General features: G+C 41.6%; 2 protein-coding genes and 1 long non-coding RNA gene across 4 annotated transcripts; 1 reads left to right on the forward strand and 2 right to left on the reverse strand.

Moving 5' to 3' along the window:
* Positions 1-184: 184 nt before the first annotated feature.
* Positions 185-12,896, forward strand: ahi1 (Abelson helper integration site 1). The gene is made up of 27 exons (XM_053435358.1): positions 185-262; positions 629-707; positions 1,236-1,354; positions 1,661-2,238; positions 2,359-2,447; positions 2,532-2,718; positions 2,928-3,120; positions 3,205-3,300; positions 3,388-3,573; positions 3,717-3,869; positions 5,846-5,978; positions 6,165-6,288; positions 6,458-6,687; positions 7,167-7,270; positions 7,357-7,475; positions 7,674-7,804; positions 7,910-8,050; positions 8,161-8,354; positions 8,468-8,510; positions 8,620-8,672; positions 9,302-9,419; positions 9,713-9,771; positions 10,167-10,232; positions 10,314-10,476; positions 10,569-10,654; positions 11,583-11,671; positions 11,846-12,896. The coding sequence occupies exons 2-27, from the start codon at positions 698-700 to the stop codon at positions 12,018-12,020; spliced, it is 3,639 nt and encodes a 1,212-aa protein (XP_053291333.1). The 5' UTR covers positions 185-262; positions 629-697; the 3' UTR covers positions 12,021-12,896.
* On the reverse strand, positions 5,520-8,610 carry LOC128451496 (uncharacterized). The gene is made up of 4 exons (XR_008340112.1): positions 8,449-8,610; positions 7,889-8,034; positions 7,739-7,787; positions 5,520-7,467 (listed from the first exon to the last, which is right to left on the reverse strand). It is a non-coding gene; the product is annotated as an uncharacterized LOC128451496 (long non-coding RNA).
* slc18b1 (solute carrier family 18 member B1) lies at positions 12,484-20,144 on the reverse strand. 2 transcript variants are annotated; one of them, XM_053435344.1, is made up of 14 exons: positions 19,927-20,144; positions 19,653-19,780; positions 16,174-16,269; positions 16,010-16,083; positions 15,770-15,917; positions 15,401-15,557; positions 15,171-15,307; positions 14,980-15,081; positions 14,783-14,874; positions 14,200-14,295; positions 14,029-14,103; positions 13,822-13,915; positions 13,256-13,302; positions 12,484-13,153 (listed from the first exon to the last, which is right to left on the reverse strand). In XM_053435344.1, exons 2-14 carry the CDS (start codon positions 19,749-19,751, stop codon positions 13,096-13,098), a joined length of 1,275 nt encoding a protein of 424 aa, XP_053291319.1. In that variant the 5' UTR covers positions 19,752-19,780; positions 19,927-20,144; the 3' UTR covers positions 12,484-13,095. The 2 variants fall into 2 exon arrangements, with proteins under 2 accessions (XP_053291319.1, XP_053291318.1); XM_053435343.1 differs by having other exon boundaries at positions 19,931-20,143.
* Positions 20,145-20,260: the final 116 nt, after the last annotated feature.

Consider the following 20,260-nt stretch of genomic DNA (forward strand, 5'->3'; position numbering starts at 1 on the left):
AAGTATAAGGAAAGAGGAGTATTACAGTATAAGGAAAGAAAATATTAAAGTATAGGGACAGAGGAGTATTAAAGTATAAGGAGTATTTGTGGTTTCAGGGCTACGCTGCTCTGTTTACGTTGTGTCGTACCTCCTGTCCTCCATTATCATTGGTGAACGTGCTCTCTGTTGTATTACGTCACGACGTTCATCCCGTTAACCGGTTGACTTGGAAACCGTCTCAGCGTCGCTGCTGGAGTTGGAGGAATCACAGTCACAGCAGGTAAACAACAGGGAAACAACAGGTAAACAACAGGGCAACACACAGTTACACCCTCACGGACACACGTGTTCTCGTGTTGGGATCCATGTGTGTGGACGCTTCTTCGTTCCAAAGCTCAGACTGCTGGTCGAGGAACCTACATCTTGCTGTGTCAAGCGAATTTAGCCTGTTAGCTATCGTTAGCACGTAGCGAGCTAGCTAAAGTCGCTAATGTTACCAAGCTTTTTCAACACTGGAGCCTAAACGTTAAGAAATACAACACAGACAACAAAACACACAGTCAACGCTCACGTTACACACCACTGGAGGACCAGCAGAGGGTTTGTGGTGCAGCGTTAGCCTTATCCCTGTGTTTTTTATTTTTAGCATGCAAGCCCTCCTCCCTGGATTACTCTTGTTTTGCACTCAGGATGAGAGACACCACTGAGCCTGAGGATGCCAGCAGGTGAGTGTGGTGCTGTCCCTTCAACACATTCATAATAACAATGGTAATAACTTTATGCATGTAGATTCTTTCAACAACCTTTACAAAGTGCTTCACAAAGAGGTACACACATAACAAATACAATAATGCAACAAGATTTGAAGGTAATGGCAAAAGAAAAGAATAAAAGAAACACTAGCGACAGCGAGAAGAATATTTGGATAACTTCAGTTGTAGTAAAAATACTACTTCGAATGTTATACAACATGTACAGCAACACATTATACTTTAATTTTGCCAGACCACTTTTCTTGTTGATGCTAGTGTTAACTTTTTATTTTGTATTCTCACATTGCAGATAGTTTCATAGTTTCTATTCCATTCATATTTTCTACATTTCTTATATTCATAACTCATGTATTATGACCCTTCTCTTAAGTATTGCATGTCACTTATTACTTACTGATGCATACGTTTGTCTCTTGCTGCTATTATATTGAAAATGTCCCCATCGTGGGACTAGTAAAGGATTAACGTGTCTTTTTACAGGTGAGAAAGACGACCGGGCAAAGAGCCGGGAGAAATTCAACGAAGTGTTCAAGAAATACACCGACACAGAAAAAAAGAAGTTGAAGAAGAAAAGCACTGAAACACCGGAGACCATTTTGGTATGTGTTCTTAAATCTACTGCTCCATGGGCATGTGTGTTTTGGAGAACGTTACACCAGGTTTCCAAGATTTCATAGTTTAGTGTTGATATGCTTCAGAGAACATATTTAGCACTTGTAGAAAATGTCTTATAGCCATTTTAATCATCCTTATAGATTCTGTCTGCAGTAGAACATACAGTATGTCTTGTATTAATCTCCTTCCTCAATGCAAATCTATATAATGGTTGAAATCATATTAAAGGGGAATAGAAAAACAAATATTTTGACATTTCTTTGCTTTATGTCCAATTTCATTCCTTTTAGCTTCAGAATCTAAAAACAAATCTCAGCCTGGTGAAGGACACAGAAGAGGATGAGACCATCCTTCAGAATACGTATCACCCTGAGGATGGCAGCCCTCGCTACACCAAGAACAAAAGGAGAGAGAAGGACGTTGCTAAAAAAGTTAATATCAACAGCAGTAGAAATGAAGAGGAGATTCAAACACCAAATACCAAGAGGAAGAGTAAGAGGGGGCTCCCCCCCCTCCCTGTACCCGAAGACAGCAATTACATCCAGAAGAATAAAGGTGCCGCCAAGTCTGAGATGCCTTTTGAGCCAGATGATATTGGTGGTAGAAAAGAACCAAAGCGAAAAAGTAAAAAGGGGAAAAGTAAAGGAGATTCAGAGGCAAAAGCAGAGACACAGGTAGAGGATGCTGAGGACAAGCTGCTGCACGAATACCAGCAGAGGATCGCACAGGAAGAAGAGAGCTCTCCAAAAAAGACAAAAGTCAAGACAGAAGATGGAAGCGCTGTGTCCCAGAATGTTTCACTGAATAATGACGTTGGGAAGAAGAAAAAGAAGAAGCTAAAATCTGTAGTGACAGAGTCAGATTTGGGGTGTGTGCACCTTTTAATATATTAAATGTAGATTTTTTGTGTTTTACATTCAGCAGTTAGGCTGTAGGATTCAGTTTTTAACGGATTTTAAAGTACAATTCTGGATTAATGCTCTGTCAGGGAACAAGATGATGGTGCAGACCAGGATGCTGATGTGGAAAACCAAACAGAATCCAAGGGAAAGAAAAAAAAGAAGAAGAAAAAGCATGGTAACTTAAGTTTCAGGAAATCATTAATAAAGTTTTAAAATGTTGTTTGGATGTTGATGAATTTTTTTTTTTTTTTTTTTTCAGTTGTCAAAGAAGAGAGTGAAACGGAGGCAGAAGAACCACAGAAACCAACGTTTGATGACAGCCTTGTGCTGGCAGTGTCTGTTCACAGAACAGATCGCCTAAAAACGGACCTGCTGATCTCACACCCAATGGTGAAGATCCATGTTGTTGATGAAATCACTGGACAGTATGTGAAGAAGGAAGACTGGTGAGAAGGGACAGTTTTTATGTGAAGTTATGTTTTTTCATCTGTCATTGCAGGCGCTAGGTATGCATAAATTATTTTAAGGTCTAATTTCAATATAATCCTGACTGGAAGATGTTTGAATGAATATACAAAAAAAACATTGAGTCCAGTTTTCTTAAGTTTTTCTGTAGTCTCATAATGCAATCATTTGTATTTCCCTTGTTTTATAGCCATAGACCGGTTTCCTCATTCTATGAGCAGGAGAACGTTGACCACATTCTGCCCATCATGACTCAACCTTTCGACTTCAAGAAAAACAAATCAATCGTCCCCGAGTGGCAGGAGCAGATCATATTCAACGAGCGCTTTGGCTACTTTGTCGAACAAAATGGCGAAAGCCCCAGAGTCTTACTTTTTTTTGAGGTAAGAGACATTTCAAGTTGAAAGACTTGGCCAATTTCAACATTGCTGCCAATAACTGTTTATCATTTCAAATGTTTTATAAAGATCCTGGACTTCATTAGCATGGAAGAAGCAAAAGCGAACTTTGATGTCAACAAGCAGGAACGAGGATTCAGGAAGATTGCATGGGCGTTCCTCAAGGTACTGTACTGACACTTACAAAAAGATGTTCAGTCTTAATTTTGAATTGCTTAATCTCTTCCTTGTTTTCCATTTCCCTCTGTTTAGCTTGTTGGCACAAACGGTGTGCTGAACATCGACAGTAAACTCCGTCTGCAGCTCTTCTGTCCTCCGCCGCGCGCAAAGAGACAACCTAAAACAATAGAGGTGGTTGAGTGGTGGAGGAAGTTCCCCAGACACAAATATGCATCCACCCTTTATGTGACAGTGAAAGGCATTAAACTCCCTGAGCATGTAAGTTAGTAGTTGATTGTGTTTAACTTTATAATGTCTCACATTTCTATTATATGTTTTACTATAAATAATGTTTCGTATATTTTCATGTAAAGTTGAAGCAATGCCTTCAGTAGATTCAGCTCGGTGCTTTTGTTCTGCAGGTGGACCCGTGTATCCGCTCCATGATGGCGCTGCAGGAGGAGAGAGGCAGCACCTCGTACAGTGAGCTGCAGAACGAGGTCACCAAGAGGAGCCTGAATCAGCCTCTCGAAAGCAAGCCTCAAGTCCTGAGATGGAGCAGGCTGCCTGGTCAGGTCGGTACAGTTAACAGACGAATTGCCACAGGACAATAAGGGTTATGATTAGAGCTGTGAAAAATAACGCGTTAACGCGTTATGATTAAATTACAGGATTAATTCGTTTTTTTTTTTAACGCATTTAACGCATGCGCAGAAGGACCTTCCAATTCCGCCGCCTCTGCACTAGTTGCCGCTCTAACGCCGGGTTCACACCGGACGCGGAAGCGACGCGGAAGCGAGGCGCCAATCCTCTGGCTCCCATCCACTCCCATGTTAAACCGCAGCGCTGAACACACCGGAGGCTGAAGCGTAGCGATGTGCCGCGGCTGCCTAGCGCCGTGAAGCGATCGTTTCGGCGTCGAGTCTATTTTTTCCGCTTGACGCGAGCGTATCGCGACAGGAAACACACTGAAAAATGATTTTAAACGATATAGATGACATATTTTATATGATATAAATGATCAAATATGCATCCCATACTTTGTATTCACGTTCTGTTGTCTTGGAGTTTTAATTTTACCACTTTTACCAACCACATTATTTAATGTCCCCCTCTGCCCATCCACTACAGCCACACAAGCAGTCATAAAGATAAGAAAGAGAGGGGGGGCCTACGTATTCTCCACATAGGCTTGAGTGGAGAATACGTAATTTACCCTCGACACCCGACATTTAACGGAGCTAACAGCGGAGAAGTTCTTCAACATGGATGACATTAAATTAATAATTGAAGTGGAGAAGTAACTTGAGTTGTTGATTCTCAGCATATGTTGTATAAAGACAACACCAAAAAAGACACATGTTGGGATGCTGTTGCTTAATGTTGGAGCAACAAGTAAGTATATGCTTGAAAAAAATGATTAAATGCCGTTTTTACTGCAGGCTGATAGCAGCAGAAGTATGTGATATTATTAGTAATGCGCGGCGCTTCGGCGTGACCAGCCAAGCGCCAAGCGCCGGCGCGCCAGGGATTAGTCAGACGGCAGCTGCCATTCAAACAAACAAACAACATGGATAATTCTGATGAACCTGAGGACCTTCTGGACGGGAAGATCGTGTTCCAAAAAAACAAAGATCGAACATTCAGTAAAACCAAGGTGATATGCACACTCTGCGAGAAGACGTTATCGTTTCGACGTAGCAATACCCGCCTAACCACCGCAACGCGAAGCATGTGTTGGTCGGCGAGGGGCGTTCAAGTGGAATGCGCCAAACCAGACTCACTCGCCGGACACATTGTGCAAAAGAAGCGGTCAGCTTTACTGTCAGAGAATTTGAACAAGTTAGTTTGCCTCACCAACTGGCTAAAGACCGAGTAGCTAAGAGGGCCTTTAGAGGCATTAGATTGTATCATGGTGTGGTTAATGGTTGTGTGACAAAAAATATAAAAAATGTCAACCATCCTATGGCTAAGAAGCTCAAATAATTTCTGTTTGATTTAAAAAAAAAAAGTTTTATTCAACCACACAATGGCTAAGGAGCCCGAATATTGTTTAGGATGAAGATTATATTAATGTTCCATATGGAAAAGCAATGATAACTGCTGAAGAACTGCTGAGTTGCAGCACAAAAGAAAAGTTAAATGTCATAAATCTTGTTTTCACAAAAATATTCCGAGAAAATCGGTAATGTGATTAATCATGATTAATCCATAGAAACCTGTGATTAATTTGATTAAAAATTTTAATCATTTCACAGCCCTAGTTATGATGTAATAAACCAGTCTGATCGAGTATAACGAATCATTCTCGGAGACCATTTTAATCTGCATTCGTCGCAAGACACATGAGCTTCATCAGCAGACTGGAAAGTGTGAGGTGAAGTCTTTGCAGAAACTTAAGAAGTTTTTAAAAATGTTCTGCCCTTTCAGGCTACATCTGGCCCTGAAGTAGACTGAAACCACCTCAGATCTATTGGCTCATTCTGTCTGTTCTGGACTGTGCTCAGACATGTTAAACTACAGAAGCCTTATAAGTGTTTCTCTGCTGAAGGTCTGTCGGATTCCCAACAAGCCCATGCTGACGTTTCGTGGTGGTCAGATGGGCTGTTTCACGGTGCTCTTCTCTCATGCTGGCACCATACTGGCTGCTGCTTGTGCCGACCGAGATTCTTTCCCTGTCGTAGGTAAGCCACACCTCCCCTGCGGCGGCTCCTCTTGACTACTCAGCATAAATCTCCAGCCAATTAAATTGTTGTTTGCACACAACAGTCACAAACATCACTGGGAATGACCTCAGGCATAAGCAATATTCAAACACGCACAAAAAAATATACCATTTAAAAACTAACCTGGGTCATTTGCCGTTTCAGTGTATGATATTCCCTCAGGCAAGAGTTTGGCTGCCTTCAGCGGTCATCTGAAAATAGTCTATGATCTCTGCTGGTCCAGAGACGACCAGAGACTTCTGTCTGCCTCCTCTGATGGAACTGTCCGGTAAGTTAAATGATTAATAGCACTGATAGGGAATGACTTAAGAAGCTGTGTATGAGATCTTACTATTGGTGACTGATTTGCAATTTGTACTTGTGCCTCTATGTGGAGTTTCATCACATTACTGCATTTGCATTCAAATTAATATGTGCATGACGTTCATTTCTGTCAGGGAGTGGAATGTGGAGAGGCTACTGGGAGCGGCTCAGAAGGTGCTCCCTCATCCGTCCTTCATGTACTGTGCTCAGTACCACCCCACAGCCCAGAACCTGGTGGTGACCGGGGGCTACGACAGTCTGGTGCGAGTGTGGAGGCTCGACGTTGACGATGTGAATGGCCAGCTGCTGCAGGAGTTTGAGGGTCACGGCAGTTTCATCAACACCATTTGTTTCGACTCTGAAGGTAAGAGGTTCCCAGTGCACTGTGTGTATGTGTGCAAGCTCTATTTGAAGATAAGCAAACCTGTGTACCTGGCCTCTAACCCACTTCGAGATCGGCGTCCTGCCACCAACCTTTTAGACGATGAGAATAAATGCATCCTCTTCCGTAATGTTTGGGTTTTCAATATAAAACACCAATATGGTGGGGATTTATAAGACTTAAGAAACGCTGACCATTATAAACATTGTTATTTTTGATAGATTTAGATTTCTTTGGTCTGTTCTATCTATATTTTTCTTTATATCTTTTAATCACATCCAAATTTCAATCAGCACATGCATGTGTTCCTTTCTGAAAAACAGGACAAAATCTAATTTTCCATTTTTAAATTAATTTGTGCGCTGTTACAAAGTTGGTGGTATGATTCTGGGCATCTTTAGTTTTATCATGTGTCTTCAGTTAGCCCATGTTTTTCCTTTTGCTCTGTTTGTCATGATCAGGGATGAGAATGTTCTCTGCAGACAACACAGGCCTCATCATTGTCTGGAAAACTGCAGTGAATGACAGCAGGCAGCCGCCATGTCATCGCTGGTGCATAGAGAAGGTATTGGTCATTTCACATACTGTATCAAGAGACTTTAGAGAAATATTTATCTGTAACCTCAAATGCTATGTGTTGTCAACTGGCAGAAGATCGATGAGAGTGACCTCCGCGGCATTCCCATCAACAAGCTGCAGCTTCATCCAAACGGCCGGTGCCTGCTCATCCACGCCAAAGACAGTGTCCTGAGGATGATGGACCTGAGGATGTAAATAAGACAGAACTTTATAACTCCAATCTGAAGTGATAGAAATACATGTTTGATAAAGGAAAGAAAAAAAGAGACAAAAGAAGCATTAATTATATAATGGCATGTGAATGTATCATAGTGTTTCCTGTATTATGATGTGGTTGAATCTGAATATAGATATTTTTTTCTATCTATCTAATGAAAATCCTTTCTCAGCCTGGCTGTAAAGAAGTACACTGGAGCCACAAACTACAGAGAGAGAATTTATAGCACTTTCACACCATGCGGGAACTTCCTCTTCTCCGGCAGTGAGGATGGGATGGCGTACGTCTGGAATGTAGACACAGGTTAGGATCACGTCCCATATTCCTGCAATCAAGGAGTCAGTGCGTTCTCAACAGATTTGTCAGTTATCTACAAGATGGCTTCACCCTGTTTTCTTTTCTTGCCAGGTGACCAAGTCGCAGTGTACTCTGAGCTTTGTTATCCCACTGCCCTCCACGGTGTGTCCTTCCACCCTCACGAGAACATGGTTGCTTTCTGTGCCTTCGGTCAGAGCCAGCCCGTCCATGTGTACCTGTATGACCGCAAAGGTTTGTAAAAAAAAAGGATAAAAACAATTTTTATCTGTGGCTCCAGCCGATAGCAAAGTGTTAATTTTGAAATACACTGAGCTAAAACTATGTCTTGTTGTTCCCCATAGTGTCCCAGCTGGAAGTACACAATATACTAGCAGCGAGCAGATCAGCGTCCACAGACACCAGAACTGTCAGAAACACCCCGGATCCCCTGGTGTCCCAGGACAGATCTGCTGCCTCAGCCATGGATCAGTATGCACAAACAACAAAATTCACACTGAAAATGAAGTGTGTTAAAGAACAACTGGATTCAGTCCTTGTAAGTACGCAGCCTCTATTACTTTGACATACATTTGCTTAGTGTTGCTCAAATTCATTATTTCAGTCAGAAAGGGTATGCACAAAAAACTCACCCTGTGAAAACATTTCTAGGAACCACGAAGGTCTTCAATATCTGGATACCTGTATGAGCAAGGTACTGTGTGATCAGCTTTGGACACTACGTCTGGATTCATCTGTTTGTGCAACACTGTCGTCTCTTCATTTGCATGGAACAAACAGTGTCTCGTGTTTTTGCTTTGCAGACAAAATGGACTTTATTCAAACGGGGAGGAGCTTGACATCAGACGCCGGAGCAGTGAGTAGTTCGATCAATAGTCCCTAAACGTCCTTGTACACTTGGTCTAAATTGAGGTCATAGAAAGCGATGTAACCTTTCCAGCAACATTGATTTGAATTTATCTAACCTCACTAATTCAGCTTGGTTTTGTATTAAGTATTCAGGAAGGAAGTAGCTTTATAGAACTACAGAGCGTGGGCTTTTGATAATAAACTCAAATTGCTTGCTTATCACTACATTACATTTCTACCAATCCCTTTATTATTCAGGTTATCTCCGCTCTTCAAGGAGCTTATGTTTTCACCCCTGTCCTTTTGTGTGTGGGCAAAGATCATGCAAAATATATTAAACTGAGTTCCTGTACATTTTGTGGAGGTGATGGGGTATGACCCAAGGAAGAACCCATAAAAGTTTGTTACGGATCCAGATCATGAGGCAGATCCACAATCTTTTTCCCCCTTTCGTGAACAGAGCGAGATGGTGCTTTGTTGAACATTTTCGTTGATTACTCAGAGAATAAATCTTGATGAATTCACCTCAAAATCATGCTCATTTAGGGGATTCCCCGTGAAAAACCTCATTGCTCTTAACTGCTCTTTTGAAAGTTATATAAACATGCGAGTGAACTCCAGCTCTTTTCTTTTCAGACGGGATTAAATGCCTCATTACCGCCTCCCTCTCTCCTGTCGCCACACTCCAAGCTGCAGTTCTCTGGTTCTGTGGCGGAGCAGCTTATCCCCCAGGCAGCGCTCAGCACCCAGAGTCGTAAGTGGCCTTTTTGAATTAATCACGTAGTGCTTGGCTTTACTGCAAGATCGCAAATATTTCAAAGGTCAAGAATTTTTCCAAAGATTATGGCTGAACAAAGTACAGCACTTGGGTGACCAAGAGCAAAAAGCTCCCAGCAAGTCTCCTGAAGCATGAACTACATACACAGAGAAAGAGAGGGACCTCTTGTGATTCTGACATGCATCCGTAAGAGATCTCTGCAAACACAAGTCACAGGGTTGTGTTGACATATTCATGCTCACTCTTTGAAGTCTTCCTTGTAATTGCAGGCAGGTTCACTTCAGTGGGTCAGCGTCTGAAAGGAGCTTCGTCCCTCAGGCTGCAGGCGGTAAGGCTTCTTTCTTTTCTTTCCTTTTTCATTCTGATAATGAACAAAACTGCACAGATGTAACAGTCATCTCAGAATTAACACTAGAGGATTTAGCTTTTAAGAAGCAGATTATCAAGTAGAGTTTGAGTTTTATATGCATTTTGGTTTTAAATGTAGGTATATACATGTTTCTCTGTTTTTCTCGAGTCCTCTTTTTGTTCTGTTTATTTCTTTGATTTAAACAATACCCACCTGTCCTGTTCCCCTTGTAGTTTACTCACTGGTTTGAGATATATGTTTTTGAATCCTCCCATAATCAATAACTTCCATTTTTACCTAAAAAAACAACTGGTTTAATGTTACCTCCCTCACAAGAGCGATCATAACAAGAATGTTCTTCTCTTCTCCTTCAGACTCTTCCTGACGACTTTTCTTCAGGTGCACATGTGGAAACCGATTCTGCTCCCGTGCAGCAAGTAGTAAGTATCCACTGAAGCTGTGACCTCACTCACTCGCTCAAACAGACTCATGTTTGTAATCCACCTCTGTTTGTCACGCAGGTTGTCTCGCTTTACGACTACAGAGCCGATCGCTCTGATGAACTGACCTTACGTCGCGGTGATGTCATCCACGTGCTGTACAAGGACAACGACAACTGGTGGTTCGGACGCCTGGTCAACGGACAGCAGGGATATTTTCCGGCGTCTAATGTTTCTGATCAGAGTAAGTGGAAGATGTTTTTAATGCAGTAGATGGGCACCTTTTCTGACGATATAAATGAACCCACTACATATGAATATTTTTTTTGGTTGTAGGAGATTTCGGTGAAGAGGTGACTCAGTCCGCGGAGGCACACGCAGCCTTGTCTGAAGGGACTGTTGAGAGGTCCACACCAACCAGGGTAAGAAGGAATAACACAGTTGATTTAAATCTGAATTTTTGGGGGGGACTAACCATTGAAACAGTGTGTGACTGTGATGGGGTTTGCATTTCCAGACACCTGATACACTATATGGACAAAGGTATTGAGACACCTACAGGAGCTTTTATGACATCCCACTCTGAAACCATAGGCATTGATATGAAGTTGGTCCCCCCTTTGCAGCTAAAACAGCTTCCACTCTTCAGGGAAAGCTTTCCACAAGATTTTCCAGTATGTCTGTGGGAATCTTTGTCCAATGACCCAGAAGAGCATCTGTGAGGTCAGACACTGACGTTGGACGAGAGGGTCTGGCTTGCCATCGCTGCTTTAGATCATCCCAATGATGTATGATGAGGTTGAGATAAGGTTTAATTTGGGCCAGTCAAGTTTCACACCAATCTCACCCAACCATGCTTTCAGAGACCTTGCTCTGTGCACGGGGGAGAGTGATGCTGGAACAGGAAAGAACATTACCCAAACTGTTCCCACTAAGTTGGAAGCAAAGAATTGTAAAAAATGTCTGAAGCATTAAGATTTCCTTTCACTGGAATTAAAGGTCTAGTTCGCCAAATGGGAACAGGACTGAATGAAACGCCTGAATTTTAACATTAAGTGTTTGGCCCGATACCTTTGTCCATATAGTGTATCTTCCTCTTGAGTCTATGGTGCCTCTGTTTCTCTTTGGTTAAGGTTTACTTCACCTCAAATCTGTCTTTAAACCCTTTAACAGCGGCATCAGGCCTGAAACGCTTAGATGAACTATAGCTTTGGTCAACTGGAATTAATCAAAAGACAAACAAGAAGACTTGGCAACGACTTTCTGTCTGGTGTGTGTCTGTCTGGTGCGCGGTGTTTCACTCTCTTTTACTGTCCTTCTCCTGGTTGTCGTATTTGTCACTTTTCCAAGGTGTCTGCTGCAATTAGTTCTTCTGGGGAACTCAGGTTTCTTTCTGAGCCGGCCCTCTCTGACACTGAACCTGAGCTGAGTGATACCAAGTAAGTGACTTACTTTCCTTAAATACTCTGGACTATATTCACAGGACCCCGGGTACTAAACATTGTATGAGCCGCTGATCGTTAAATGTTGGTCTTCTTAAAGCAGAGTAGGACTTCATTTTTTTTTTTTTTTACTGACTGACTGAAAAATAATGATGGTACGTTTTTCCACAGAGCTAGAAGGAAAAAGAAGGTGAAAAAGCCTGGAGTCCCTGCTCTGTCCTCTCAGGCCACATTCTCAGATGCAGATGTTTCGGGGTTGACCAGCAGCAGCAGCAGGAGGAGACGCAGACCTCTCCCCAAGAGACCGACAGGGTCCACTAACGGTGCCTTTGAGCCAGATACCTAAACTCATGGACACTTAATGATTTGTAACTTTTTATAAATTTTTCCTAAAATTCCTAAAAGTTGTTTTTTCGGTTAGATTTTTTTATGTTGTGGAGTCAATATTTTTATATTTTACGAATAGAAAGGTCAATAAAATGTTAAATTTTGTTCATAAAATCTCTTTATATCTACATTTTTACAAATTTCTGCGAATTCCTTTCATGTTTTGCATAAAAAAAGATGTACTATTGTAAAATAATTACTATTGTATCAATGATGAACAGTAATGTCATTTTTCCTGCCAATATATTTAACAGTGTTGTTCTATTTTCTTAGCGTGTAAGAGATTAAAAGTTTATATTCGCCATTTCCCCACAACTATAAAAATACAGATTACTCATATCTACATGTTTGTTTCTCTCCTTCCAAATGATTCGTTTGTAAAGCCACATTTTTTATATATATAAATATAAAAAAAGACAAGCTTATTGCAAATTTTCTGTTTATTTCAAAATGGTTTTAAAGAATTTCTTTCATAAATACATTTATTCTTGTTTGCATTTTAGTTTATTCGTCAACAGCACCATAAGATATAACAAATTATAGTGCAATCTATATGACGTTAAACTGTATATTACGTTGGCTGACAGATCTCTTCAAAGACATTACAAACATGGTTCTTCTCCTTCATGTCAGGGGTTATGTGGCCGGCAGCTCTTGAAATCCAAGACATGTGATTTAGAAAACTAAGATGGTTAATTGAGCCGGGCTGCAGAACAAAAAGCAAATCTACTTTGGGTTGGAATGTTGTTGACTAATATTTGTTAGTGTTACATTCATCCACAGGGTAATTTGAACAGCTTTGTTTCATGGTTGATAGAACCTAACTATAAAACAATTCAGAGAAACATAATTATACTATTATATAAAAAACAAGCACAACACAAAATATTTATACAACCCAAGTAAAAATCATGACAATCTGCAAAAGCATCTCGTACCAATAAAAAACCAACTTAATGGATGGACACAAGTTGGTGAAACATTAGGCTCTGGTTGTGTTCAGTGTAGCGACTGCTCCAGTGTTTGTGAGGCTCTCATTCATTCAGGAGAGGAGTGATCTCATCCGTTTGTCTGCTCCCATCTTCTGAAACCCTTTAATTCAAGAATGAAATGAAGAATTAAAACCCTATACATTCAAATAAAGTTCCAAATACTATTCACTATTTAAATATAACATCATAGATTAAAGATTACCTTTGCTGTGGTCGTTGAACGAGATAATACACAGCGAGGAGAAAGGCCTGAGGGGAGAGCAGACAGAGTTTCATGTGATCAGCTGCTGAGAAGGAAGAATCACAACCTTCTTTCTTTACCGACCCTTAAGCCCTGAGCCATTTACAGGCATGTCAGTGTTTTATCTTGAATTAAAAGAAAACGTAAATGCACATGAAGGAGAAGAACCATGTTTGTAACAGCGTCTTTTAAGAGATCTGTCAGCTAACATAATTAACAGTTTAACTTAATATAGATTGCACTGTAATCAGTTATATCTTATGGTTCTGTTGATGAATAAATTAAAATGCAAATACATCGTTTCTGCATTGGTCATTATGTGAAATAAAAGTGCTCACATTTGCAAAAACATAAATACAGATTCCTCTATTATCAGTTACATCAGTCCGGCTCTAGTTCTTGTGGACATTGTGATAAAATACAAACTGGGTATTTTGAAATCCAATCAGTGTTAAAGATATAATAAGTTTGTATTGTTTATATGTTTCCTCACATGAGTCGTCATGTAAACACAAACTAACACTTACTGCCATAAACGCCAGGCCTCCTTGGATGGCAGCCGCCCACTGGAAGCTCAGGTGCTGTGTGAGAAGACCACCGACTACTGGGCCATAAAACATCCTTTCAAAACAAAACAAATGCACACTTTGAAATATAAACCATAACATTTAAAAACCAAAAGGAAAGTACGCAGAAATGGCTTTAGGATGTCGGTAGAAATCACTAAAACTCACCCAAATGACCAAACTGCACCAAACAGGCCAGACACCATTCCGAGAGTACTTAGTCCTTCTTGAAATCCATTTTCACTGCGAAGAAAAATCATTTAGAACATGCATTACCTTGCATTAGGTAGGAAAAAAACACCAGGTCACGAATGTATGTTCACATGTGAAGCCACTTACTATGCACATGTGATGATCTCGGGGAACGTGGGGGGTGCAGTAATGCCCAGAGAAAACCCAATGACACAGAGCATGAGCACCAGTAACCACAGCTGACTAGGAAAACAGCACACAAACAAGTTCATGTCATTAACCTACAAGAAGATATTCATGAAATATGCTGCAACTCCCTCCACAGCCGCCGCTGGAGAAAGTTTGTACATCGTAGAAAAGAGTGTCACAGTATTTCAGTAGTTAATATATTCCTTGTCCTAATGCTGGTTTAGCTTAGCATGCAGACGCATGAAGCCTGATTTCTACAATCAATACATTTCATATTTAGATTTCAGATTAGGGCTAGGTTGATTGGAGACTCTGAGTTGAACTGGTTTGGTCTGTCTCTGTAGGTTGGCCCTGAGAAACACTGGCGACCTGTCAAGTACGTGGGTTAGGGTTAGCCGTAAGCTAACAATCTCCTGTCCATAGGTCCGACATGAGATGGTTCTGAGCTCTGCATCTAACTCTGAACGAGAAAGCGGATAAACGTATGTCGGACTTTGATCCAATGAAGGATTGTTACGTTCCACCTGTGGCCCATGTTCACCTCTGGATGTGAAGGAAAGGAACGGGGCCGAGGAAACAGAACCCGACTGCTGTGGCCAAACCTCCCGCCACCATGAACGAGCTCCTCGTGGCCTGATGAACACCCACAGACACACACACACACACACAAATAGGAATATTATTTATGTTTAAAATTATACATTAAATTACACTTTAGGATGTTGAACTCACACTCACCGGATATTTATCAGTGAGATAACCCATCACCGGCGATGCCAGACAGTACGGTAACGAAAAACCAAGCAAGATGAGTCCCACGTAGCCGGGCGACAGACCAAACTACGTACATTAGGTAGGAAACTATTTCGTGACACAAATAAAATCTTAACAACTGCAGAAAAGGACTTTACTGGAAGGATGAAATTTACCGTCTCAATAGCAAACAAGGACAACGTGGCGTCCAAGAAACCCAAACCTGCACTTAGTGTGAATATGACAAAGCAGATGAGGACTATTTTCACTTGGGAGAGAAGCCGAAAGAAGGAATCCTTTGAGGGGTCTGAGTCTGCGGAGAGAAGAACGGCTCAAGGTTTTAATTTAAATGTCTTAAAAACGTTCCAGTAATTGGTGCAGATGGGTGAACTCTTAAAGCTGCTACCTATGGTTGGTAAGATGTAAATGTTGAAAGGAACCATGAGCAAGAGGAAACCTCCGAGCAACATGAAAGGGACCTCATATCCAAACAACTGATAGAGCCACCCTCCCAGTGGAGGCCCCAGAATGAGACCAAGTCCTGCGAAAATCTCCAAACTACCCTGAGGAGACACAACGGAAGAATTACACACAGTGCAATCAATGGCGATTGCTGCCCACTGTCCGTCAAAAGATTTCATATTTTTACTTTTCACGGTACCAGAGAAAAAGAGAACTCCAAAACATCAACCCTGACAATAAGGCTTTTATTGTTTCGCTCACGATGCTTATGTCCAAATGACATACCAGACAGACATGGGTTCTCTGCACTCACCAAAACAGTCGCCACATTGTGTGGGAATATTTTTGCTGACACCGCAAAAGAGGAGGTCATGGCGGCGGCGAAGCCCACGGCGTCGATGGACCTCACTACAAAGCACAGGGTGATGAAGGCAGGTCCTGCAGGAGCCCGGTCGAGCAGTCTGAGAGAGAGACGAGCGGCTGATGAGGAATGAATGAATAAAGACTGGATCAGCTGCAAGCTGCTGGGTCAAAAGAGGATGGGGACACTTACCCAAACACAATTGTGCAGCCCGACGACACAAACAGTCCTGCAATGAGCATAAACTTTGCACCAATTTGGACGATCTGAGGCGTCAAAGAATTTGTGTCAGTTACTCTGCAGCACGTTGCACTGAAAATGACACAATGTGATAAGAAATGATGGCATATACTCACAAATCTTCCCATTATCAATGAACCAAACAAATTGCAGACGGCGTAGCAGCCAAATATGAGGCCGATGACTGTTTGACTGGCTCCTTTCTTCACCGCCTGCGTAGACAACATAATTGTGCATTTGTCTTCAACAGGTCTCAGTAGAAATGATTATCACACACAACGCTATGACAACCAAGGAAGAATGTCCCTCAGTCCATATCTCCACCAAGGCCCTGCAGTCCCCCAATTAGGGCTGAACGATTAATTGCATTTGCGATAAAATCGCGATATGATAAAACGCGATTTTCTAATCGCAACATGCGCGATTAAAACGTGCGAAAGAAGGTAGGGCACTGGGCTGCTGTCCTCACCCGCAGCAAGAATGCCGCGGAACAACAAAACTCCTCTGATCAAGAAGATAGCGAAGCAAGCCTGCATCATCTACACAGGGACCTAAATTCTTCGGCCGACGTGGCGGACTCACAGAGCGAGCTCATCCTGCTGCTGACCGCGTAGCGGGCGGCGGACCTGAAAATCGCTCCCCGGAAAAGCAAGCCGTGCTCCGGGGCGGCGGGGCTCCAGAGCCCCCCGGTCACCTACATGCACATCTGCGAGACGGAGGTGTTCAGCATGGGGGTGTTCCTGCTGAGGCCCGGCGCCTCTATACTGCTGCACGACCACCCGGACATGAACGGGAATCTACGGAGCTGCTGATCCCCACGCTGCCCTTCCAGCGCATCCAGCTGGCCCGCCGCATCCGCGGACACAGAGCTTAAACTGCTGCTGCTCCACTGACTATAACAACGCCGCATTCCAACACTTATAAAATGCAATTCAATGTGGAAGTAATCCAAGTATTCAGAATACGTATATAGAATATAGTATCTTTAACCAACACTGGAAATGTTACTGACTTGGGAGCAGTAAGACTATAATTTAAAAAATGTTTTTCTCAGGACGGTAACTTTTGCACACAGGTTATAAAAAGTGCATGCCTTGTGTTTATACTTACAATGACTTTGATTAAATGACTTAAATGCACACTGATTTGTTGTTCTTGTTTCTGTAATGAGCCGTTAAATTAAAATGTGGGAAAGAATATTGTACAGTAAATGTATCTAATATTGTGTTGGTCATATTTAAATCATTCATTATGGTTTTTTTGGGGGGGAAAAGAAGATAAAATAAAAAAATCGCATATTAAATCGCAATCGCAATATTTGGGGGAAAAATCGCAATTAGATTATTTTCCCAAATCGTTCAGCCCTACCCCCAATGAAATCACATTTAAATTCACTGGAATCAGATTTTTATTCAGATCTGTACCAGCAACCAACCAATTGTTTTCATCATCAATGATCAGTGATTAGATTGATTACATTCTTGATTCACTGATCATTGTTTGGTCTAAAAAGCTCAAGGAAAAAGTTAAGAAAAAACATTAAGACATGAAAGACTAAAGAAAAGCAGCAATTTCTCACATATTTTTTTCTTGAAGTTGGTTGAAAGTAACTGATTGTTAAAGTAGCTGTCAATTCATTTTCTATTTTTAGGTGACTAATCAACGAATATGGAACTCAGTGGAGCTCTTACCGTTCCACCAAGGCCCAAAAGTCTCCTTATTAAACCACATTTAAATTCAGGAGATCTGAATTTTTTAACTGGATCTGCACCAGATTTCCAAAACTCATAAATATTATATATATGCCTGGATATTTGTTGTCGTTGTCAACATCCATGTATTATTCTCTGAGAATTCAACGAAAATGTTGAAAAATCTCACAATGTTAAAGAAAGTGAAGACAAATTCTTGGATCTCCCTCCAGATTTACACCATACTCTAATGAATGGCTTCGTCCCTGGGTCATGAGCAGAAATCGGTAACCTAGTTTTTGCCCAATCCAATACAGAAACAAATAATAAACAGAAACAATAAACTAAATTCAAATGTCTTCCATGTAATGGGGGTGAATCAGACAATACATGTTGAATATGCAGTGTTAAATAAAGTTGTGGCATTATTGTTGGACCAGTGTCTTATGTCATGTGCTAATCAGGTATCATTAAACCTGCTGACTGTGACTGACACGTCGCTGCATCCAGCAACACAGAGACGATCATTCACGCGCCTGCAGGGAGACTTCCACGTGTGACACATGATTCACACACACATTCATTCACTCCACACAGAGTTATTAAAGGGGATTAGTGGAGGTTGTCTGACTGGTGAGTTACTCGATGCCTTGTTTGCATATCATATCATGGGCTCTTTCTACAGGGGGCGTGGCCCTCGGCTCCACTTTCACTGGGCCAAACATTCTGCAGGCGAAGAGAAGCATCTGTTCACAGCTCCCTACGCCCAATGCAGTGCTGGACGCAAATATTTACAACTCTGATCGTGTGTATCAGCTGGAGTGTCATATAGTTTACAACAAGCCATCGTGCAATCAAAGCTTACACAAAAACAGAAAAGGTCAAAACTGGATTTGATTGTGTTCCCAATGTCCACATGTACAACTCCTGAAGACACCACGACACTGGACGACTGCGAACCTATGCACAGATTTCCTGTATTTGTCTTGTGTTGTTGTCTCCCCATTAACACAATATATCAAACACGCAGGGGAAAGGTCAACATTGTGTGTATTTCAATGCAGATATCAGGCGTGAACTCCTCTTAAATTGTTTTGTGTTGTTATCAGATTTGTTTACATGTGGCTGTATTGTTCTTAAACACACATTACTTTGTTCATAATGGTTGTGTTGCTTTTGTTTAATTAACTTGTGTAAGGTTTCTTTTAAACCTGCACTACAGGAAGTTGTCAATGTCAAATCAACTGAACTCTTCTTCCGTAATCCTAATATTGCACATCGGATATTATAATTTCTTCTATTGATGAATATAGAATTGGTGAAATTGTTTCATTTAGTGTAACAGTAACTTTTCAGCACATTTTTACAACACACCAATAACCAATAACCGTGATAAGTTTAGTCGCTATAATCGTGATACAACTTTTTCACACTGTTTTCATCTCTATATTCTTTTACTCTAACGTTGTTTCAACTCTGCATCACTTGGACTTTACATGTCAGTTGCATTTCTGGCAACAGAATAACATGTAAATGTAAATGCATGTTAAACAAGAAAAGAAAGAAACCATACTTTATAAAAAGCACCGGGAGAATATTTTGGAATAAACTGAACTTTATGACTGATTTAAGAAAGTCAAACACAGACAATGTGCAAATCAAAGACAGTAAATATGATCTAAATCTGTTCTTATCTGCTGCAGTACTCTGGTATTGTTGGGCAACATCTCACGACCTAAGGTAGTTTTATGATTGTTGACTAACCACCAGTGTGTATAATGCGGCATTAATGTTTAACTACCCATACAGTGATTATTGTTGTATAGCTCACCGCAGCTTTACGAGGTCAATAGATGATATACATGGAGCAAAAAGCTGTGATGACCTGTTTGCTTCCATCTTACCTCAGTGGGGAAGAAGGGGCCTAATATGGAGTAACACATCATCGAGCTGAAGTTCACGGATGCCATGGATATTACAGTGAGGAGCTGCCTCCTCGTCATGCGGCTGGAGGGAGGGCGTGTCGGCTCCTCTGGCGGGACACAGAACACACAGGTGAGTTCACTGTCATCTCACACTGGAGACCACTGGGGGGAAGTTCAGGCTGAAGGGGAACTCAGCTGCTGATGTTTGTTTATGTCTCGTTACTCTGAAACAAACTTCTGAGAAGAAGCTTACCGACCTGTTTGCTGGGGGTCCTCAACCGCCTCCATTGTGACTCCTCTGGGCCTCGGGTGGAGGTTCAGATGATGAGGTTCTTCAAATGACGGAGGAGAAGAATCTGTCCGCTCCGCTACTGACCTCCGAGTCACCGACAGGGTCCCGAGTGACTGGGAGCTCCGCCATGAAGTCAAGTTTCCACAGCTGCACCCCCCTCAGTCGCTCCTCGACTCAAACATCCGTACACACCTTCACAATAAGAGCCGCAGCTTCCGGTGGATATGTATAAAAAGTCAACATTTGATAACAATGAGTTTAGTTCACATAACCACTATATTCAATCAGGACAAAT

The sequence above is a fragment of the Pleuronectes platessa genome, chromosome 11 (genome assembly GCF_947347685.1).
Source record: "Pleuronectes platessa chromosome 11, fPlePla1.1, whole genome shotgun sequence".
Taxonomy (NCBI): domain Eukaryota; kingdom Metazoa; phylum Chordata; class Actinopteri; order Pleuronectiformes; family Pleuronectidae; genus Pleuronectes; species Pleuronectes platessa.